General features: G+C 35.3%; 3 protein-coding genes across 3 annotated transcripts; 2 read left to right on the forward strand and 1 right to left on the reverse strand.

Moving 5' to 3' along the window:
* On the reverse strand, window positions 1–1923 carry LOC147806128 (uncharacterized). The gene has a single exon (XM_087149544.1). It carries the CDS (start codon window positions 1921–1923, stop codon window positions 1–3), a length of 1923 nt encoding a protein of 640 aa, XP_087005670.1.
* A 17589-nt stretch (window positions 1924–19512) lies between these two features.
* On the forward strand, window positions 19513–21663 carry LOC147806129 (uncharacterized). The gene is made up of 3 exons (XM_087149546.1): window positions 19513–19588; window positions 19697–21010; window positions 21101–21663. The coding sequence occupies exons 1-3, from the start codon at window positions 19513–19515 to the stop codon at window positions 21661–21663; spliced, it is 1953 nt and encodes a 650-aa protein (XP_087005672.1).
* A 444-nt stretch (window positions 21664–22107) lies between these two features.
* On the forward strand, window positions 22108–24705 carry LOC122269079 (uncharacterized). Its single transcript, XM_087149547.1, has one exon. It carries the CDS (start codon window positions 22108–22110, stop codon window positions 24703–24705), a length of 2598 nt encoding a protein of 865 aa, XP_087005673.1.
* The last annotated feature ends 11 nt before the right edge of the window (window positions 24706–24716 follow it).

Below are 24716 nucleotides of genomic sequence, written 5' to 3' on the forward strand. Positions count from 1 at the left end.
TCAGTCATTGAGTTCTAAAGGATAAATAAGTTGTACTGGGCGTTTATATTCGCCGTTGGATATGCGAATAAGGCAAGATCTTACAAGTCCATCACGCCCTTGAAATACTTTTATTATAATACCTATGTCCCATAATAGTTTTGATTTTGTGGTGCCCTCCATCACAACCACATCTCCCACTTTCAAACATTTTGTTTGGTTAGGAGAAGTAAAGTTGTGTGCAGATCTCAAATTAGACAAATAGCGCTCCTTCCAGCGCTTCCATAAATTAGCCAATAATGTAGCTTGGTATTCTTTTCTTTTTATAAGAATCTTTTTGGTGGATTCTCTATGGATGGTTTCTATGAAATGGGCTGGATACTCTGCCTTTTCTTTACCAGAGATTAAAAATTGTGATGAAGTAAGAATTTCCGGTTCACCAATTTCGTTAGTGACGTAGGACAAGGGTCGAAGATTAACGATGGTTTCGATTTCAGTCAATATAGTGGTCATCTCTTCAAAATTTAAGAGAGCTTTTCGAAGTATTTTCTTTAGAGGCTCTTTGACACTTTTTACCAATCTTTCATAAAATCCTCCCCACCAAGGGGCAAGTTGGACGATGAATTTCCAGGATATTCTTTTAGCAGCAAGAAAGTTTTTGAACTCGCAATTTTCCAAAATATCAAATAATCTTTGAAGCTCTTTATCGGTACATTTAAAAGTCTTGGCGTTGTCGGAGTAGATTGTATGACAACCACCTCTTCTACAGAGAAATCTTCTGAATGCCAGCAGAAAAGTCGAAGTAGACATGTCTGTGACTAATTCAAGATGTATTGCTCTCGTGACTGCACATGTGAACAAGGCTATATATGATTTCTTTATTCCATTTTCACCCTTGATGTAGATTGGTCCGGCAAAATCAATTCCGCATACGGTAAAAGCAGGAGTTTCACTAATTCGATCTTTTGGAAGCTGTCCAGTCATTTGGGTAGAAGGCTTGGCTGTGTATCTGCGACAAATCAAACACTTCGAGACAACCTTTTTTACTAATTGTCTTCCTTTAGGCACCCAAAATCTTCTCCGAATTTGAACTAGAGTGCTCTCTACTCCAGAATGAAATACATTTTCGTGTTCTCGCTTGACAAGCAACTCTGCAAATTTAGACTGTCTTGGTATGATTATAGGCTTTTTCTCATCAAAAGAATAATCTCCTTCGTCCAATCTTCCTGTGATTCTCAGGATACCTTTTTCATCAAGATAAGGAGCTAAATTGAAAATAGTAGAAGAAGCTGGAATAGGCAAACTAGATTGGAGAGCTCGTATCTCACTTTCAAAGAATTTTGCTTGAGTAAGCTTTACTAGTATATTTTCAGAATTTCGGAGCTCTTCTGCAGTCAGAGTTTCCATATTCGGCTCAACTTTCTTTAAACAGTTCAAATATCGCACTACCCACGCTATGATTCTAACAACTTTTTCGAGGTTGCTAAAGTTAGCGATATTTATCAACTCAAGTTCTTCACCATCTACACATTTCATAACGGTGATTTCATTTTTACGATACTCAATTTGTTCATCATTTTCTTTGAAGAGTTTCAATTCTGGCCACATTTCGGTCGGAAGCGACAACCAAGGTGGCCCCTTCCACCAAATGTCGGAATTCTTCAATATACTCATGGAAGCACCTCTACTAATAAGATCGGCAGGATTGTCAATTCCGGGGCAGTGGAACCAGTCCTTAGGTTGAGTAATCTCTTGAATTTCTTCCAATCGGTTACGCACAAATTGTTTAAAACGAATGGCAGGAGTTTTTATCCAACAACACACAATAGAAGAATCGGACCAAAAGAAACTGTCACACGGAATTTTTATGGCTCTAGTAATAGTTCGAAATAATCTAGCAGAGAGGAGGGCACCTAGTAGCTCAAGTCGTGGTAATGTAATCATTTTGAGGGGCGCAATTCTACTTTTAGCTGAAACAAAACATGTAGAAATATGCCCATCACTAGTTTCTGATCTGATATATGCTACTGTACCATAACCCTTTAAGCTGGCGTCAGAGAAGATATGTAACTGTGAACTTATAATTTCTTTGTTACCTGCTTCGAAAAAATAATAACGCGGTATTTTCAAATCATTAAGTTCACCGAATTGTTTACATATATCGCGCCACTGATTTTCCATATCTGAGGGTAGCTCTTGATCCCACTCCAATCCGCTTTTCCAAATGCTTTGAACTAGAGATTTTAGAAGCATTGTAAAGGGTCCCAAAAATCCTACTGGATCAAAAATACGCCCAATGATTTTCAAAATAAATCGTTTTGTTATTTGCCCTGTGTCTATCAATTTTAACAGATATTTGGACTCAAAGTAAAATACATCTTTTTTAGGATCCCAACAAACTCCCAAAACTTTAAATGGAAAACCTGATTGACCTAACGATTCCTTTTCATTCTGAACATCTATACCTGCATTCTTCCATAATTCGCGTAATTTTTTATCATTTGTTTGAAACTTTCTCAATACCATTCCCGCATCCCGAAATATTTCAACACAATCAGAACTTATTTGAAATGCTGTATCTGTACTGTCACTTCCCCCTATGACGTCATCGACATATACCCTTTCATTTAGTAATTCATACGCAAGAGGCATTAATTTTGCAAACTTTTTAATATGCTCTTTAATAGTAGCCGCTAAGAGAAAAGGGCTACAGTTGATACCAAATAGTACGCGGCAAAATCTATAAATTACTGTAGACGAATCATTATCGGGGTCATCTGACCAAAGAAATCTTGTGACATCTCAATCTTCTACATTAATCCCTATTTGTAAGCAGTGGCGTAGCGAGCTTAACTCGCGCCCGGGGCACAATACCTTTTTAGCGCCCCCCCCCCCATTCGAAAACCATACAAGATAATATGTAAAATACACTAGCAAATTAATAAATAAATAAATAAAGTAAAATAAATAAAGTCATAGGCTCAAGCTAGGCTTTAAATTTGAGACAAAAAATGCAGTTGAGAAAACAAGACTAGATTTTGAAATGTATATGGTCATTTATAATTAGTTCAAAAGATACCTATTATTTATTTTTCATATTTATAAAGAAATATTTTAAAAACACGCAGTTTTAAAACAATAAAAAAGTAAATATTTATTATCTCTAAGGAGATACATATATTTAAATGATTATAATACATTAATAAAACTAATTACTATGTATAAATTTTCCTTGCTTTTGATGAAGCAAATTTATCAATAATATCATCAAAGCTGATAATTTCAAATTTTTCTCTTTCCACACTTAAAAATGCTAGGTCACTTAGGTGATCTTGTCCCATCGTTGATCGTAGATATGTCAAAATTAATTTTAATTTGCTGAATGGACGTTCGCAGCTAGCAATTGATACTGAGATAGTCAGGAGTACTTGAAGTGCCACTCTCAGGTTCGGAAAATTATCTTCTCCATACGAGATTATAAAAGTAAGAAATTCTAATGGAGTTTCAGGTTCGATTTTTTTTCTACTGCGGAGTAACATTTTTTCAGTCACATATTACGAGTTCTATTTCATTAAAATCTGCATCATAAAATTCCCCCAAATTTTTAAAAATTTTTTCCAAGGTCGTTATCAACATTATCCTTGTTTAATAAATTTTCAACGTCTAGTAGAAATGCAAATTTGAAATTAAGGTCACTTAATCGTGTACATATTTCTTGGAGACGATCAACAACGCTTTCCATAACGCGAGAAATTTCACTTTCTGCGGAAATACCAACATCTCTAGCCAATTCTCCGGGCATTTTGCGGCGTTTTCTTACACGTATTGTTGTATCAATATCCCATTTTTCACAGAGACTTCGCTTTTTCTAATGCCTCTTCACAGAGCTTGTCTCGAATTTCGGCTAGTTCAGTAGTTAATGATTCAAGATCATGGAATGCTTCTCTAAAATTCATTCTAGGATCTTGTAATCTGAGCTGCGCACGATCAATCCTCCTTAAGATTTCACACCAGAAATGAACTTAAGTTATGAAACTAAAAGTTAGTATATTTTGCAACAGAATTGCAACTTCACTTCTGGTGTCACTTGTAGTGGTAGTGTCCTCTGCTAATTTTTCTAATAGTTCTACTATATTCTCTAGCCCATCGGCGATAACGCTAACCGCTTGTATTCTGGAGCTCCATCGTAACGTTGAACATGAGAAAAATAGATATATGTTTTCAATTATTCCAAAACATGTCACAACAATTGGATTTTGTTTAGCTGCAGCAACTCCTACTGAATTCAATGAATGGTAATCACAATTTACAAATAATGGTTTATGATTTTTTTTCCATTATTCTTTGTTGAACGCCAGATGTGAGACCTGCCATCTCGGCAGCATTATCGTAACATAGTGATCTGCAGTTTGTTAATGAAATTTCATTGGAATTAAATTTTTCTAAAATTGTATTTTCGATCGAGGCTGTATCTTTATCGTGTATTTCAATAATACCCAAAAAAGATTCTTTGATTGAAACTTTTTTTATGGATAAAATCAACATCTACATACCTAGCGACTTGGGACATTTGTTCTCGATGAGAGATATCAGGAGTTAAATCAAACAAAAGTCCATAATATTTATTTCTTTTGATATCGTTTACTAGTTTATTTCGAATTGTTTATGCCAGAAGATGAATGAATTCATTTTGAATCTGTGGTGACAAATATGAGACAGTTTTTGGAGTTCCTGTGGCATGATTAAGATGATTTGCTAGTAGCGGATCAAACTGAGCTACAAATCTAAATAAAGATAATAGGTTTCCTACATTTGTACCATCTTGAAGTGCTAGTTTTTCAACATGGCCACGTAGAAGAAGATTTTGTATAATTAAATATCTCAACAAGCTAATATTCCTTTAAACATATTTCGCCATTGTTCTTTTTTGGACTGAATGTTAGCTTCTAATGATACATCATTTCCCGTTCTACTTATTAATCTTCGTTCTGTTTCATTCCAAGTCGTAAGTGATTTTCAGTGATTTGGACTTCTTTCATGGCTAATCAATTCATCTTTTTCTTCCGTTTATTAAAACCAGCGACGAAACCAGTTACGAAAGATGATTGTGTAGCGGAATTTGATGTAATAAACAGTAAACAACAAAAGCAGTACGCTGCATTATTTTTTGGTGAATATAATAACCAGGATCGGTTAACTCAGTTCCTTCTTCTTCATTACCGTCCCGTCGAGAAAATCAAGATTTTGGCATTAGACGATTAGTTGACCGTGACTGTACAGTAAGTACATTAGAGTGTTTTTGTTACTGTTTTAAAATTACAAGCGTAAGCTACATTGCGTTTATAGAAATAAAAAAAAATAGTGTTCTGAAAGGAAGAATGTTTGTACTTTGTACTCTGCAAATATTTATTGTAACATATTATTTTATCAGACAAATCAAGAAAGGAGATAATTTATGTAACCACACAGCGTAGATGCCATAAGGAAGTGCTGACAGACACAGGTAGAGTCAGCCCTGCCAGTAGAAAAGACGTGCCATTTCTATTATGAATATATTATTACAGTTTGGTTCAGCCTATTAGTGTTCCTTTTTTTCCTTTTTATTTACGAATTAACATTTATTATATTACACTGGCACTAAATTTAAAATATATTTTCTAGAAATCAATTATAATAAAAATAAAAATTATCCAGCAATTTTTTGTTTTGCGGACCATTTGGCGCCCCTTTGTGAGTAGCGCCCGGGGCATGATGCCCCCCCTTGCCCACCCCTCGCTACGCCACTGTTTGTAAGAAAGCTTGCTGAACGTCCCCTATAAAAGCAATCTTGTTTTCCCGAAACGCTAGCATAAGTTCATATATATCTGGGTATAAATTTGGCCCAATATACAAACAATCGTTAAGAGACAATTCATTTTTCTTATGCGCGGAACCGTCAAATACAATCCTTAATTTGCTAGTTAGTTTATCGTTTCTTATAACCGCCCTATGAGGTAAATAACATTGTTTATAATTTTGGGGATCAGTGTTTTTAACTTTCTCAATTATCCCTTCATTTTCGTAAGTTTTTATAACTTTTTTATATTCTTCAAATAAGGATTTATCATTTTTAAATCTTCTCTTTAATTTGTCAAACCTCTCTGAAGCCAGCTCAAAGTTATCATTTAACAAATGTTTTATATTTGGTCTCCAGAGAAGTCGTACACTATACCTATTATTTTCAAAATGTAAATCAGAATTAAAATCTTTTAACAATTCACTTTTATTATCAACATTTTCTTCGTTCATAGTATTTATTCCTAATCCTTCAAGGTTCCAAAACAAAGAATAATCAACATCAGATATTATAGTATTGTTTACAATCCTACTTAATTGGCAATTATTCATGAATCTCCCTTGAACCACAAAACCAAATAAACTATCGGTTGCAACGAGCCCTTTTCCGAGCCTCAAAGACGTATCAAAGATTACGTCATGTAGGAAATCGGCGCCGATCAAAATGTCTATATCAGCTATTTCTCCGGTATCCGAAAGAAAAATATTATTTTTCCTTGCTAATTGTTTAATTTTCTCTTGGGGTGCGGCTATTTTCCCACACGTTATTTTTTCTACTACAAATGCTTCAATGCACACATTTAATTTTTTATCGTTTTTGTTCTGAAGATTCACTTTCACTAAATCATAAGAACACCCCTTGGAAATTTTTTCTCCAAAACCGAAAACATGCAACCGTTCAGTTTTAATGGTCCTGAGGTTCAACTCATTACAAATATCCCATTTCAAAAAACTGCGATGGCTACCAGAGTCAAATAAAATTCTAACCAACTTCTTTACATTACCACAAATCAAATACGCTAAAGAAGTCTGTAAATAGATCATTTCATTTTGTTTTCGTTTCGAAACACATGAAGCGGTAACGGATGCCAAAGTATCGTTTTTCTCTTTCGACTCATTATTTATTGCTGATTTATCACAAATTAATTCGCTATGCGGTTTCTTACATAATGTGCAAATACATTTATTCCAACATTTTTTGGATGTGTGATATTTCTTTAAGCACCGGAAACAGCGAAATTGATCTTTCAGCGTTTGTTTTTTTTCTTCGATGGTCAGAGAACAATCTTTCGATTCGTGATTTTTGGAATTACAAAACAAACAAAATATGTTGTTAGATGCCGAAACTAATGCTGAGGAAGATGAGAACTTTCGATTATAATTATGTTTACTATGGCTCTCCGACCGTTGCTGTGTTTCAAAATGAACACTTTGTCTTTTAGAACTATTAGACAACACATGTGAGGCTTCTCTACATTCTACCTCTTTTCTAATAAATGAAATTAATTCATCAATGTCAAAATCTACACTTGATTTTCTATTTTTATTATAATCTAAATTTAAATCCTCTGGTAGCTTTTGCAAAATAACAGGACAGAGTAAATTACCATAACTACCTTTTGTTACATTCATTGATTGCAAACTGCGAATGTGGATTTCACATTCGTCATAGAATTTACGTAGAGCTTTAATATCATATGAATTTCTTACAGAATTAATTGATAAAAGTTTATTCATATGACTACTAATAATTAAATCTTGTCTACCAAATCTTTCAGTTAGCAACTTAATAGAAGAATCATAATTACTTTCAGTTAATGAGAATCCAGAAATTGCACTTAAGCAACTCGCCCTAAATACATCTTAAGATAATTAAATTTATCAATTTTTTTAAGACTCTCATTACTATGTATAGCTATGTTATAGCTATTCCAGAAACTGTGCCACTCACAAGCATCACCAAAAAATTTGTTTATCTCCAATTTAGGTAATTTAACGTTAGCAACGTGCGAGATATTTCTATAAGTTATATTTTCTTGTAAATTATTGTTACCACTATTAAGCGTTACTTCCTGTCTTGTAGTCTGGCATTTCAGTAAATATCTTTCAATTTTGCCTTTATAAGCCACTACTCGATCTTGATACTCTTGACTTTGTATGATTTCACTCTCTAATTCCTCGCTCTTATCAAAATAATTTTCAATTTTTAAATCAAGAGCCTTTAAAGTTTCGTTTTTTTCATTTAACTGATTTAGATAATCATACAAATCAGGATAATCAGGAAGTGTTTCTAATAACGATTTATCAACTTTATTTATTAATTTTGTAATCAGCTGTCTGATTACTGCTCTTTTGGACTTTAATTTTTCAAAATCATCCATTATAAACAGCTCGCACGTTACTATAATAAATACAATACAATTAATGCAATAAAATATCAAAATAAATTACCGACTTAAGGGAGACCAAAACAAAACAAATGTTAACTTACATTTCATGCAGGTGGCCTATTTTCGGCCGGTGTAGCACCATGATTCGAATTCAACAATAATTACACAAATTGTAATAATAAAAAGGATTTTATTTCATTGTGGTTCAGTGGTTAAATCCAAACTGAAACTTAAGAAGTGAAGAAAAAATAATAAGAAAATTGTTTGCGCTCAGCGCCATCTGTTATCATAAATCCTCAACATAAACAGACGTTAAGCATAAGAGAGATGATTAAACATGATGGAAAGCATAAGAATTAAGCAGACAGAATTCGTTTTAGCACATGCGTAAAAGAAAACGTATGGAGAGAAAAAAACAGTTTTTTATCAAAGATAAAAAAAACCATTGAGGCGGCAATCATACGGGACTTGTCAGCGGTAGCGAACAATCAGAAAACTTCAAAAACGTTTTTCAAACTATTAAGACCCTCTTAAGCGCTAGAGGCTTGTAATTTTACTTTTGAATAATCAAGTTTATATGAATAGACAATTATTAAAAATTTATTAAATCAATTCCATTACATAGTTAATGGAAATTAAGAAATAAGTAAAATTCAAGTTATTTAAATTTGATAATTGAAAATAAATTCTTAGACAGATTAAGATATAAATAAAGAATATGAAAATTTTTCATTGATTAGTATTTTATATTATCACTATATACTAAATTATTTTATTTTTTATTTTATAACCGTTGTTGAACAGCCGACCCAATTTTTGGGTTTACGACTACTTATGTCCAACTCCGTAGCCTTGTAATTTAAATTCGTAGATGTAATTTAAGCCATTCGTTAGGTAATTTTTCCGCTCATATGGTAACGGTTCACCGAAAGTTCCGGTTTTCAAAATTTTCTAACCTATACATTGATTGCAACCAATTTTTTAGCAATCACTTGGGTCAAATTCAAGATAGGATCCGGATTTAAGATTTTTCTCACAGCTCCCAACTCAGAACTGTTCCAATTTTTCTGAAGCAATTAGTTAGGTTTACGCCCAATTAAACTATTATAATATAACTAATATAAACTATTTCAAATTAGCTTATAATGCATTAATAAGGTTACGGTCATTCGATAGCTAAAACAACTGTTAGACAGATCTCGGGTCTTTGTAATATACTTTTAATTGCTTGAAGATTGAGACAAATGACTGCACTTTTTACAGAAATCGGGTGATACAATATTTCAGAAGCACTATAGACAATAGGACCGTGAAATGATCTAATTTCTCTCTTATAATTTTAAAAAAATGTGTTAACATCACAAAATATTAATTTTCCTAAGTTTTTTTTCGCCTGTCACAGAGTAATTCAATAAAATTTTAATAATTAACATTTTTTTAAAAATTAAGAAAAGTATTGTTTCGCTACAGAAAAATCAATATGATAAAGCAATGCTTTGATGCATTTTTCCAGTAAAATTATTTTTACACGCAAAATGATATATTTCCAGTTTTTTTTTCTCTTATTCCAGTTGAAAATGACATTAATTTAGAAATTCTTATATTGATGAGGTTTATCGGAAAAAAACAGAATTGAACTTGATTATTTACTAACAACGTAGAAAATAGACCAAGGTTTTAATGACATACATTTTTCCTGCCCGAGAATAAGATTTGTGAATAAGATTAATTGTATTGACAGACATATTTAAATTAACCATGAAAATTGCATAACTAATCTACTATACATCAACATATTACATAATTTACGTAATTCTCAGTTAAGATCCTCAATCAACACATCTAAGGCGCATGTCCTAAGAAACCAGACTAACAATGTAACTAACAGTATTTTACAACCTTGAGTTGTAAGAGAAATAAACATATTTAATTATCGCACGAGATTTCAGTTTTTCAACCTCATTCTTCATTGATGAGGTCAAAATTTCTAAATAAAAAAAATTAATTAATAAAAAAATATGCATCGCCATAATATTGCTGCACTTTAACATAAATATTGAAATTAATTTTTTAACACCTTTGCCAGTTATCTTTAAAAAAGATTTAGTATAGTTATTTTTAAGTGTTTGAAATTTGCGTTACTAAACACAATTCTTGTATTTATTTATTTTTTTTTAAAATATTGATTATAATCAATACAATTTTAGCATACTAAATTTCAATAACAACTGATTTTATTTTATTTCATAACCGTCATTGCACAACCACCCTAATTTCGGGTTTACGACTACTGATGTTCAACTCCGTGGCCTTGTAATTTTGAACCCAATCCAGAAGACAAGGGAACTCCTGGATCAAGTTTGCCTCAATGGAGGACTTTTTGATGGAGCTAACCCGCATTTGTGTTATATAAAGAAGAAAATCACGAAAACATCCCACGGTTAGCCTGAAGGGAAGGGAACTCCAACCCATGATTCGTCTACCACTGTGGATATTTTACGTCAGAACTCTGGTCAATGCGAGTCGAGTATGGAATTCTTATCAACCAGCAATCGCCGGTTTTCGAACCCGGTTCATCTTATTGGAAGGCGAATGCTCTATCCCCTCGGCCACCATGGCTCAAGAACAACTGATTAAAAAAAAAGAGACAAAGATCACGTTTTAAGCAAAAAATCTCAATTTCTCTAAATAACATGAAATCATAATGGTCTAACGCCGTTTTCCATTGTTGTCGGCGCATTTTTATTGGCTGGAAAATCACGTGGTAGGATCCAGTTTCCCCCCATTCATTTCCATATTGTTTAGGTTGACATCAGAGTTAATGAAAGTAATAAAGGTATTGTTTTCTATAACTTTTTTTTTTGTATCCCTAATTTACAGGTATTTTCCTGTGCTGATTATGCTTTTGATAAAGGAGTTTAAAACTAAGATAATGAGATGCCAGCAAGTGATGTAGTGTGGGTATCTCGATCCTGATTGGTTGTTGAAACGTGGCATTTGTTTACGTTGGTAGTCGTTCTTTTCATTCTATTTCGAGTAAGCCAAACCCGTCAAGAATCAATACTGTTGTAAATATTAGCAAAATAAAGGTGACAGCTATTTTAAATAGTATTTAATATGAACTTAGAAATAAAAAAGGAAAAGAACGATTAGAAAAAATAAACTCGGAATATACAAGAAAAAGAAGTTGCCAGATTACGAAAGTGCAACTCTACATGATAAACAAAAAATAGCGTGAGGCTCGCTATAGCATGCTCGATTTATAACAGCCTCCTTCGAGCATGAAAACAGTCAGTAGTCAATATTGTCACTCAAAGAACTGCTCTTACACCAAGTAATGTCTTTTGGGCATGAAACTTCGGTACTGGAAGTGCCTTTGTCAGAATGTCTGCTCGTTGCTCATCACTTCTGACGTAGCCTAGTTCAAAATGTCCTTTAGCAAACTCATCTTGGACAAACTTGTATCTTTGATCGATGTGCTTAGTGCGAGCGTGAAACATCGGATTTTTGATGTACTTGATGGTACTTTGATTATCAATCTGGAGGATTGGTAATGAGATGTCGTTGGCTATCTCGGCAAACAGGCGCTTTAACCATATCAGGTCTTTTGTCGCATCCGCTGCTGCCATGAACTCTGCTTCTGTTGTTGAATTAGATATAGCCTCCTGCAACTTACTTCTCCAAGTAATTGCACCTCCACCGTAGAAAGATATCACACGTGTTCGAGATCTCCGAGTTTCAGCACAACTGTTGTTATCTGCATCACTAAATAGCATAAGGCTTCTATCATCTGTATCGCTATATACGATGCCATGTGTAACAGTAGTACGAAGGTACCTGAATGTAGTCTGCACAATTTTCCAATCAGTTTCTGTGGGATTGTCCAATTTACGAGATACTAAACTTACTGCATAAGCAATGTCAGGTCGGGTTCCCATCGCTAAATAAAGCAAGCTACCTACTGCTGATCTATATGGAATGTGACTGCTAAGAGGATTTGCCTCCTTGATCTTTATCATCCCATCAGCATTCGGAAGTTCATATTGAACCTTCAGATTTGCCTTTTTCACCGGAATGCGTGATGTTTTGGTAGTATCCCCAAAACGCTCTAGCATCTTTTTAGTGAATGCTTCTTGGTGCAAAAAGATTGAGCCGTCCTTCAACTGTTCAACTTGTAGACCAAGAAAACAATTTAACGTTGTCACTCTGAGGTTGAAATGTTGCTTAAGTTCGTTCATAAAGGTCAGGAATGATGCTTCGTCTTGTACAGCGACAATACCATCATCGACATAAATCGCCATCAGCATCTTGTGTCCCGAATCTTTACGAGTGAAGAGGCAGTGGTCAGATTTGCTTTGGGTCATACCATGTTTCTTTAGCACGTCGGTAAACTTGGCATTCCAACATCGACCAGCTTGTTTAATACCGTACAAAAGTCGGAGCATCTTGCATATACGTCCACTTCCGTCATCATATCCTTCGGGTTGATACATGTATATATCCTCAGTCAAATCACCATAAAGGAAAGCTGTCTCCACGTCAATTTGAAATAATTTTAATTTCTCCTTAGCTGCTGTTGCAATTAGAGCTCGAATAGTGTCGTAGCGACAAACTGGACTAAAAGTCTCCCCGTAGTCGATATCTTTCGTCTGCGTATATCCTTTCGCGACTAATCGAGCCTTAAATCTTTCGATAGAGCAGTCTGGGTTAGTCTTCACTTTGTAAACCCAGCGATTTGCAAGAATCTTTCTTCCTTCAAGTGGTTCAACAAGTTTCCACGTACCGTGCTTGTTTTGCGAAGACATCTCTTCGTCCATGGCTCGTTTCCAGTTGACATGCATCGAAGACTTCATAGCTTCTTCATATGATTGGGGTTCTGTCAAATTCAGGATGCTGCTGTAGACTTCATAGTCGTTAAATCTGGGTGGGCAGCGTACAGTTGATCGGTCACGCAATCCATGCGTCGTCATCTGTGATGCTTCACCTTCTAGATTGCGAAGATTCTCAGCCTCCTTCATGTCAGCACCATCGGAACTATCCGAAATTTCAAATTGCATACCAGTTGATGTACTAGTACTGGCACTAGAAGTCGTTTCTGAAGACAAGGAAGTGGGACCTATCTGCTGCTCGTTGAACACCACATTGGCGCTCTTGACTGTGTCATTCTTTGATGGTATAAAAACACGATAGCCATCACAATCACAATATCCAACCAAATATCCCTTTACAGCCTTGTCGTCCAGCTTACTTCTGTTGACATCCGGTACATGTACAAAAGCAGTTGATCCAAAAATTCGAAACTTGTCGATTATCGGCTTGCGTCCGAACCATACTTCGAATGGAGATTTTCCTGTGATTTTACTTGGTCCAGCTCGATTAAGAATGTAGACAGCCGTCGATGCTGCTTCTGCCCATAAAAACTGTGGTAAGCCTGTATCTTTGAGCATAGTACGAACTGAGTCCATTATTGTGCGGTTTTCTCTCTCAACTGCACCATTTTGTTCTGGTGTGTACGGCATAGTGATTCTTAACTTGATGCCTTCATCATCAGTCAGTTTTGTCATCTTAGCGTTGTCGAACTCACGACCGCCGTCTGTAACCAGTTCTTTCACATTTATGCCGTCCTTATTAGCCTGAGTAAGAAACGATTTAATCTTATCTACAGCTTCATCTTTATGTCTCAGAAATTCTACACTTCGAAATTTGGAATAATCATCTTTGATCACTAGCATGTACTTCTTTCCACCTCTTGACAAAACTGGCGATTCGATTAAATCTGCATGTATGATTTCACCTGACTCCTTCGTTTTAAATCGTTTTGATTTGAAAGTCCGTCGGCACTGTTTACCATACCTGCAAGGTTCACAAAAGAGTCCATCATCAGTGAAGTCTATACCATTTTGGCGCAAGTACTGTTTCACATATTGTACTCCCTGATGCCCGAGTCTTCTGTGCCAAACTGAAAGTGGCAACTTTGTCGTTGTCACCATTGTTGCATCTGGGTAAGGTGTTGTTACGTCATCGTCGACTAGGTAAGCTGAAGCAGCAGAACCTCCTTCTGGCTTGACCGGTTTTGCACGTAATTCAAAGAGTCCACTAGATGAGCATGGAGCTTCTAAAAGTATATTTTCAGGGTTTTCTTTACGAAAGAAACGACAAACCATGTCATCCGAATCTCTGAAGTTTGATATTCCTCGTTTCATAGCCTTTGACGCTGATAGTAAATTTTTGCTGATGTCTGGTGCATATAATACATCACTGAGCTCAATAGACTTTTGCAGGGTTCCAACAATTGCGCACATGTCAATTTCTCCGCAGCCATAAGCTGGTATTGTCTGTTTGTTACCAACTACGATTTCTACTGGCTTGTCAAAATGACGATACGTCTTGAAATATTCGGCTGAATTTGTGATGTGTGCTGTAGCTCCATCGTCTTTGAGCGACACATTTCGGCTACTGTCATTTTGGCAAATAAAAGCACTACATTGACTAGTTGTAAGAAAAGTTTCGGTTTTATTACCCGACGTCTTTGGCTTGTCTGGAAAATCAGGACAAAATTTCCCCATGTGCCCTGGCTTATTACACCTAAAGCAGTTGCCACGGAAGCTTTTCACACCGTCATTGCCCTTAGTAAGTTTACTCATACCTGTAGTTGTCGAAGGTTGAGATTTTCTCGCCATCTGGTACTTTGTCCCCTTCCTCCATTTCTTCTCTCCGCTGGCACTGTACCTTGCACCGCTTGTTACAAAAGCTGTTGTAGCGTCTTCTTTCATGCATACATTCTGCCTTTGAAGGCGCATCTTTATTTGTTCCATCAGTCTCTCGGATGACTTTTCGGCTTTTGGTATCGAGTCCCACTGTGACTTGAACTCCCTGCATTCGGCATCCGGAAGAATCGATAATATGCGCGGCATAAGCAGATTTTGGGGCAACTTCCCTTCGCCGCTCGCCTCCTGTTCCCGTTGCAAGTCGACCCATAACGTACGCAAACGTGCGAGAGACTTCATTACGTCTTCATCCTTCTCGATTTTGAAAGTGAAAAATTGTTGAAGAAGAGTATCCAATTTTACACTCGACACTTTGTCGAAGTTGTTCAGCAACTCCTTCCATATTTCCCGTGCAGAGTTACCATGCATGCGAATTAGATTTAAAATATCCGCCGATACATTTGATCGAATAATTATTGCGGCTTTTGCATTCGTCTTTGTGTAGGATACGAGCGCTTTGTTGTACTCACTGACCGTCTCGGCACTGGCGTCTTTCACAGGTACCGACGGTTCAACAACTGAGCCATCCAGAATTCCAACACAATCATTTAGGACGAATAAAGAGTTGATTTCTAATTTCCAGTCAGTCCAGTTGGACGCACCTTCCAACTTCGTGCACTGTATAAAATTCTTTCCTTCCATCGCCAAACTGTTAATCCACAAAAATGAGCAATCACTTCACCACTAACGTTAATGAAAAACGAAGTACTACTCACGATTTGGCATACAAAAGTTCATACACGTCGTCAAAAACAGCTATCCACGCAGTAAAACGTTGCTAATAGCCCATAACCTGTTGTAAATATTAGCAAAATAAAGATGACAGCTATTTTAAATAGTATTTAATATGAACTTAGAAATAAAAAAGGAAAAGAACGATTAGAAAAAATAAACTCGGAATATACAAGAAAAAGAAGTTGCCAGATTACGAAAGTGCAACTCTACATGATAAACAAAAATTAGCGTGAGGCTCGCTATAGCATGCTCGATTTATAACAAATACCCTTAAATGTCACATTCCATTGACAAAGATTTTAATTCTTTTACTAGATATTTCGTACTTAACACAAAGACAGGCACGAAGCCGCGTGAAACGTAAACAAACTAATTATGCATCGAAGTTGCCAGGTACACAAAATCAAAAATATATCACAGTCACAATAAAATACATTAACAAATAATGAATTTAAGTTAATTAAAAGGCGTAGACGTGAAAGACTATTTAAAGGAATTCGATATGTGATGCGGAAATGTATTTAATTAACTTCATGTTAATTAACATTCTAACTTGTTGTTGTAGTAAATTTACCTCGCAGTAGAACTGCACGATGGGCTATTGGCGACGGTCTGGGAAGCACCCGATCCGAAGGCAAGCTATCACAATTTTGATCCTCTGCACAGGGGATGGCACCCCGGCTTCGGTAGCCCGACGACCTGCACGCGAAGTCGAGCACTTTACGGTAGAATAGTTTAACGAGGACCAATACCGCACACCCTCGGTCCCTACGCAGACTGATCCAAGTGATCACCAAGCCATCACCCACCCGCACATTGACCGCAGCCAGTGATGCTTGACTTCGGTGATCTGCTGGGAACCGTGTCTGAACGATCAGTTCACTGCGGAACTTCTAACTTGTGTGGAGAAGCTTAGCTAATCTTTAACACGCCATTTCGCTCATAAGCGATCAGCTGATGCTGACTTCGTAGGTCACATGTGTGGGTATCGGTGATCTTCTTCTTCTTAAACTGCATAGTACCCAATTTTTTTTTTATTTTTTAGTATTATTATTATAACGTAATTCTGCGCTACATTTTAAGATAAAGTTACTTAAAAAGTGCCTAATATTATTAACCGTTAAACAATTATTATTTTTTGTGCAGATAATTTTAACATATTGTTATAAATTACCGTTATAGAGGTCCCGTAGTGGACTGATCGTTAAGACACGGTTCCCAGCAGATCACCGAAGTCTAGCATCACTGGCTACGGTCAGTGTGCGGGTGGGTGACCACATAGATCAGTCTGCGTAGGGACCGAGGGTGTGCGGTATTGGTCCTCGTTAAACTGTCGACGGGCTACCGAAGCGGTGAGTGCCATCCCCTCCTCAGAGGATCAAAAGAGGATGGCATGTCTTCGGATCATCCTCCGGGATGTTTCCCAGACCGTCGCCAATAGCCCATTGTGCAGCTCTAGTGCGACGTAAATTAACAACAAACAAACAAATGTTATAGAGGTTCGTTAAATGATTCAGATTGTAATGATTACCTTCATTCACAATGTGATGTAAGCAAAAAAAAAAGTATTTAATATATTCGCCAAATTACGGTTGCGAACTCACCAAATTCGTTAGAACAATATGTTATTACGATAATTGCGAAGCAATCATTGGGGTCAGTGAGCGGTAGCGAACAGGTGGCTTAGTCCCCCTAGTATTAAATAAAGAAAAGCATTTTTATTTCATTCAGCCTAATTATAGCAGATTCCAAAATTCTTTTAGATATAAATAAGAAGATTAATACAAGGATTATTTCCGTAACATAGGTAACAAAATAAAATGAAAATGCTCAAAGAATTTAGTTACTAATTAAATTCATTATTTTTTCATTCTTGATAACAACAATACATAATAAGAAAAGCACCATATATTTCTCCTACTCATAAGTAAATTGGGAGCAATGAAAACTCCAAGGAAAATCATATAATAGCTGAAAGCGGGCCTATTGCGAGAATTACACCGATCAAATCACGAATTAAGTACGAAAAATACATAATTAAATTCTTGAATAATGTTTTGTCCGTTTAAATCCCTGAAATATAACATAGATAAAAATAATTTGAGGTCATATGAAATCTATTGGGAGCGCCGAAATGACTACTCAGTTACATGTAAATAGCATAATTATATAAAAATAATTTTGTTAACCTAGTGAAAAGAGTTTGGTTTATGAGAACACAAAAGTGATTTTCATAATATTCATTTTCAGATCATTTAAGTTCTCAAACTAAAAATAATTTTTGAAGTATTTCCTAATTTAAAAATAAAAAAAATTACTCAGTAACAAAAAAATATAGGAATTTCCAATAAAGAATTTAGGATACTTTACAGGTCTTTTTTTTTCTTCTTTTTTTTAAATTTGCATGCTTTACAAAAACTCAGATTAATAACTTCAGAAAACTTAATTAATCCATTTTTGGTCAAACATTAAAATTTTTAAACTGTGGTATTATTTTAATTGAAATATGCTTAAATTATATTTCGTAAGACACAAAAAGAGTTTCGAGTATGAAAATTAATACGTTATTTAAGAAAGGAAATGGTGCGTATATGCAAATCATTGGACAAATCAGTAAGTTGAACACTAGCTTTTTATGACATTTGTTTCAGTTTAATGTTATTTTCAGAACTTTCAACTTTCCTTGATCATAAAAATGTATGATGAATTTCAAATGAAATAATTATACATTTTCAAAAAATCGAATCTGTCAATAACCGTTTCAAAAAAAAAAAAAACTAGCGTGGTTTAAAAATTTCTCAACAGAAAGTGATTACTTCAATTGAATTACTTATACTTTATAGATGTCTTCAGAACCCTTGACAAAAGCAGAAAAATAAAATTAATAAAAAAATATACATCAGTGTTAAAAAAAAAAATCTATTGAAAAATTTTAGACTTTATTTTTATCGTTACAAAAGTTTTGATATTGAATACTGAAGAATAATTTTCTTCAAGGCAATTATATATATAGATATATATTAAATTTAAAATAGCTGAATACAAAAAACTTCGAAATTACCTATATAAAAATAAATATCTTTTTTATGCTGAATAAATTGTTGATCAGGGATGAATTAACTCGTCATTGCACTTGAATTTTTTATTCATATTTATGAAACCCATAGATATATTATACCCCAAAGTTTGATTTCACTTCATTCAATATAAATAAAATTTATTGGAGTTTGTTTAGATTGTTTTACTAAACTTCCATATTCAGTTACAAAATAATAGCACGTAACATGACGTAGTTTCTGTGTAAAATTGTCAGCCAATGAAGTGTTAAGATTGAAAAGTTTGCTGCTTAAAAAGAAAAAAAAAACTGTTACTTACAAGAAGTTTATCTTCTCATTTAACTTCTGCATATTAAAGTTAGAGAGGATTTTTCTTTTCCTTTAAGAAATACTCCTAAATATTTGAGTGTGATAATACATATCCTTGGTTTAAAGAAATACAATACCATTGTTACGTCACTCTCATAAGATGACGTCATTCATTTAAAGTGTAAATATTAACTAAAACGATTTTTTAGCCTGTGTATATATGAAAAGTGTGAGTGGCAACAGAAAGAATGTTGTGCTAGATGTGTTCTACGAAAATAAAATGGTTGCTTTTGTAAATATGTGTACGCAGGTATTTCTTGTAAATTTAAGTTATTTCATCGCTGGATAGATCGGGTAGATTTATCGGAAGCACGAAACATTGTGGTGACCCGGATTTTAAAGGTTAGTTTTCATTTGCAATATTAATTGGCGACTGCAATTATGGATTCTCTTATCGCCAAACGAACTCCTGTTCGTGGAACATTTACAAAACGTTATAATCAGTTATTGGCGATGTGTAAGGAAAATAAAAGTACTCGTGAAGATATTGAAATTAAATTTTCCTCTTTTGAACGTATTGCAAACGATTTGGCATTATTAGATGAAGAAATATATAAATTATTAGTTGACGCCAAATCAGAAAACTTATCTGAAGAATACGATAAAATTGAAGAGTATAAGGAAAAAACTGATGCAATTCGTATTAAAGTTAAAATATATTTGGAGAAATTTCTCACATTTCCCGAAACCGCTTTGTCTGTGGCGGCTGAAAAGACAAAATTAAAGCTTCCCAAAATAGAATTAGTTAAATTTAGTGGGGAAGTCAAGGATTGGTTAAGTTTTTGGAGCCAATTTAGTCGAATCCATGATGATGAAGGTATGAGTGATGAGGACAAATTCCAATATCTCATTCAATGCATGGTTGTCGGAAGTAGAGCAAGGGAAATTGTGGACAGTTATCCGCCGTCTGCTGATAATTATGCCAAAGTGGTAGAAAGTTTAAAAACGAGATTTGGGCGGGAGGAACTTCTCGTCGAATATTACGTAAGAGAGTTATTAAATTTAGTGGTGAAAAATGTAATGAACACAAAAGCAAAGATGAACATAATGCAACTTTACGATAAATTGGAGTCATATCTGCGTTCACTGGAGTCTATTGGCGTAACAAAAGAGAAATACGCAGCAATGTTGTTTCCGCTTGTGGAATCATGTATTCCAGAGGATTTATTAAGAGTGTGGCTGAGAAATCCTGTAATTACTAAGGAAAATGATTCAAGTGATTCCTATGGCAATAAATTATCGCAGTTATTAACATTTTTGAGAGCCGAAGTCGAAGGCGAAGAACGTATTTCTATGGCGAAAACTGGCTTTAAAAATAATGACTCTTCGCATCGTAAAAGAGACAAAGATTTCGAAGTATCAACTCCTGCTTTTACTGCAAATGATTTGCTCTCTGAGAATAAGCCCATAGCACCACATTTTAAACGCAACTGCATTTTTTGCGGGAAGCAACATAGTTCAGAAAATTGTTTTAAAGGAAAGAATTTATCATTAGATGAGAAACAGGAAATAATAAAGAAACAAAAGGCCTGTTTTTTATGTCTGAAGGTGGGACATCGCTCGAAACACTGCAGGGCTAATATTCGATGTATTGTTTGTAACAAAAGACATTGGCCTGTAATGTGCCCAGACTTGAGCCAAATAAATCAGACACCGGCTGTGGGCACATCAGCTGAAGAAAATACTACTTTGTCGAATCAAAGCCAACCTGAAGTCTTATTGCAAACCCTTATGGTAGTTATTGAAGCTAATGGACGACGGAAAACTGTTAGAGCACTATGTGATACAGGATCTCAACGGTCGTACATCCTGAAATCAACAATAAATGAAATGGGATGGAAGACCAACAAATATGAAACTTTAACACACGTAGTCTTTGGTGGAGCTAGTTCCAGAAAAGAACATAAAAAATACACATTGTGGATAAGAAATATGAAGAAAAATAACAAGTTCGAAATTCAAGTTTTAGACCAACAGGTAATATGTGGATGTATTCCAAGTTTGAAAAATGGTTCTTGGTTAGCTGAATTACGAAGTAAAGGAATCCATATCTCTGATGTAGGTAAAGATTCTCAACAAATCGAACTTTTGATAGGAGCGGATTATATTGGAAAACTATACACTGGTCAAACCATGCAATTAAAGTGCGGACTGGTAGCGATGGAAACGTACCTTGGTTGGACTGTAATGGGAAAAACAAACCATACTTGTAGTTCCACTGGGCTTATCTCAACATCACTTTTCATTCAAAATACTTCGGTTACTGACTTATGGGAATTGGAAACAATTGGTATATCTGATCCTTGCGAGACAATTACTTCAGAAGAATACGATGCTCTTGCAACGGAACACTTTTCTAGAAATGTCAAAATAAACCCAGATGGTCGATATGAAATTAGTCTTCCTTGGGTGAAAGATGTAAACGATATGCTCAGTAACAGAGATATTGCGGGCAGAAGATTGAAAACGATGACAACTAAACTTATCAAGGATAACCGTTTGGATAGTTATAATGCAGTTTTTGGAGAATAGATAAAAGAAGGTTTCATCGAAGAATCAAACGAAGGTACCGGCCATTATCTTCCTCATAGAGGAGTTTTCAAGTCCAATTCCACCACGAATGTCAGACCAGTTTTTGACGCTTCTTGTAAAACAAGAGATAACTTATCGTTAAATGACTACCTGATGAAAGGACCAAATTTGTTAAAAATGATCCCTACCTTACTAATAAAATTTCGAGAAAAGAAAATTGGAGTTATATCAGATATAAAGAAGGCTTTTCTCCAAATATCCGTAAATGAAGACGATAGAAAATATTTAAAATTTCTGTGGTGGGAGGAAAAGGAAGCGAAAACAGTTAAAGTTTTTCAACACGCCAGAGTTGTCTTTGGTTTAAATTGCAGTCCCTTTTTGCTGGGAGCTGTTATTCAACATCATTTGAACAAGTATGAATCCTCCAATTTCCAAGATGTGGCTATGAAGTTGAAAAAATCCTTCTACGTTGACAACTGTGTCACGTCTGTGGATTCTGAACAAGAGTTAAAAGAGTTCATTCAAGGTTCGACAGACTTAATGGCTGCAGCGAAATTCGAACTGCGAGGTTGGGAGTTTACAGAGAAAGAAAACTTAACTGAAAAATTTGAACCGTCACCTGTGTTGGGTCTTCTGTGGGACAGATCAGAAGACGTATTGTTTTGTGACACTCGAACTATTATAGATCCTCCAGAAATTATCACCAGAAGAGTAATATTATCTTTTGCTAATCGAGTGTTTGATCCAATCGGATTTACTTGTCCAATTATGTTATATCCGAAGATTTTATTACAAACAAGTTGGCAATCAAAATTAGGTTGGGATTCAAAAGTTTCCGAGGATATAAAAAAGAAATTTCTCAAATGGTTGGAAGATCTGAATATACTGCATACAGTGAAAATTCCCCGTCACGCTATTTTGAGAAATAGTAGCTTAAGTCTTCATGTATTTTGCGACGCTAGTGGTCTGTCATATGCAGCTGTTATTTTCATAAGATGTGAGACACCATATCAAACAACAGTACAATTGTTACTTGCTAAATCAAGAATAGCACCTTTAAAAAGAATATCTATTCCCAGACTTGAACTTCTAAGCTGTTGCATTGGTACTCGTCTAGCAGATTTCGTTAAGAAAAGCTTGGAAATCGAAAATGTCAAGATTCATTATTGGTCCGATTCTACAACTGCTTTACAATGGATCCAGAAAGATGAGCCATGGAGTGTGTTTGTCAGAAATAGAGTTAAAGAAATCCGTGCTCTTTCATCAGGAAATTGGCGACACGTCCCCGGTCACTCTAATCCAGCCTATCTACCATCACGCGGCTGCTCGGTAACAAAATTATGGAGTTCAAGGTGGTGGGAAGGTCCTTCCTGGTTGAAATTACCTGAAAACACATGGCCTCTATCTGAATATAAAATTGATGAAGACGTTATCAACAAGGAAAAGGAAAAAAGAACAACCATACTCGTAAGTAAAAATTTGCTTGGAACAAACCAGTTTTTTTCTTATTTTTCAAGCTACACAAAAAATGTCAGAATGGTTGGATGGATTCTAAGATTCCTTGAAAATTGCAAACTGTCTGAAAAAGATAGGAAAAAAGGTGGACTAACTCTGGCTGAAATAGAAAGTGCAGAAATCAAACTTATAAAAGTTATACAAAATGAAGCCTTTACAGCAGATTATATAAAAAGCTTAAAATCATTGAATGTCTTCAAAGATGAAAAAGGTATATATAGAATTAAAACAAAATTGACAGAGAGAAATGATACCGAGAATTTTAGATTACCTATTTTGTTTCCAGAAAAACTTGTGTTGGTTGATATGCTAATCAAAGAGAAGCATTTGAAATGTTTACATGCTGGACTGCAAATTTTACTGTCCAATTTAAGAGAAAATTATTGGATTATTAATGGACGTCGAGCAGTTCGTCGCATCCTCAAGACCTGTGTTAGATGCAAACGATATAATGCACGAAGTATAAAAACTGTTCCCGTAGGTTTACCTGAAGACAGAGTTAAAGAAGCTTCTATTTTTGAAGTGGTCGGGATAGATCTTGCCGGACCTCTTCATTTAAAGGAAGGTGTGAAAAGTTGGATTGTCATCTACACATGTGCCGTTTATCGATCAATACATCTCGAACTTGTGCTGTCACTTTCAACTAAGGCGTTCCTTTTGAGTTTACGACGATTCATTGCTCGCCGAGGAAGACCTCACATCATCTATTGTGACAACGGGAGTAATTTTATAGGAGCTGAGAATCTACTTCAGTCCTTAGATTGGAAGTCAATTGAAGCTGAAACATCAGTATACAAAATTGAATGGAAATTTAATCCACCATCTGCTCCCTGGTGGGGAGGCTTTTGGGAGATTATGGTGAAATTGGTAAAAAATATTCTTCGAAAAATTTTGGGGAAAGCATGCCTTTCATACGAAGAAATGATTAGTGTTCTGTGTGACTGCGAGTCCGTTATCAATTCAAGACCTCTCACATACCTCTCAGAAGATCTGGATGACTTAATACCTCTTTCTCCGTCCATGTTTTTACAAGAGATCTCGACGGTGGGAGTACCTGATTTAGATCAGCTGGATACAATAGATCTTAAAAAACGCTATAGGTATCAACAGACGTTAAGAGAACAGTTGAGAAAAAGATTTCGCCGCGAATACCTAGCGACACTCCTTCAACCGCGCAAGAAGAATAACTATTATGATCTAAAGGTTGGCGAGATTGTGTTAATCGAAGATGACTTAAAGAAAAGATTACACTGGCCGATGGCTAAAGTTATTGCCGTCTATCCGGGAAAAGATAAAAGGGTACGCGTGGCTCGACTTAAAACAGCACATACCGAGTTTTTGAGGCCAGTGCAGCGGATTTATCCGCTGGAAATACGTTCGACACCAAATGAAGGTTCAACTCCAATCGCAAGCGCAACTTCAAATGAAGGTGACAAGCATAAAAAATTCCAAAGTACCTTACGAAACATCGTTACCACAAGAAGCGGCCGAACGGTTAAGATTCCATCAAGATATTTGGACACATAATTTTAAATTTA

This window comes from Parasteatoda tepidariorum, chromosome 8 (assembly GCF_982258835.1).
Source record: "Parasteatoda tepidariorum strain Cologne lab strain chromosome 8, Ptep-v5.0, whole genome shotgun sequence".
In the NCBI taxonomy this organism is placed as follows: domain Eukaryota; kingdom Metazoa; phylum Arthropoda; class Arachnida; order Araneae; family Theridiidae; genus Parasteatoda; species Parasteatoda tepidariorum.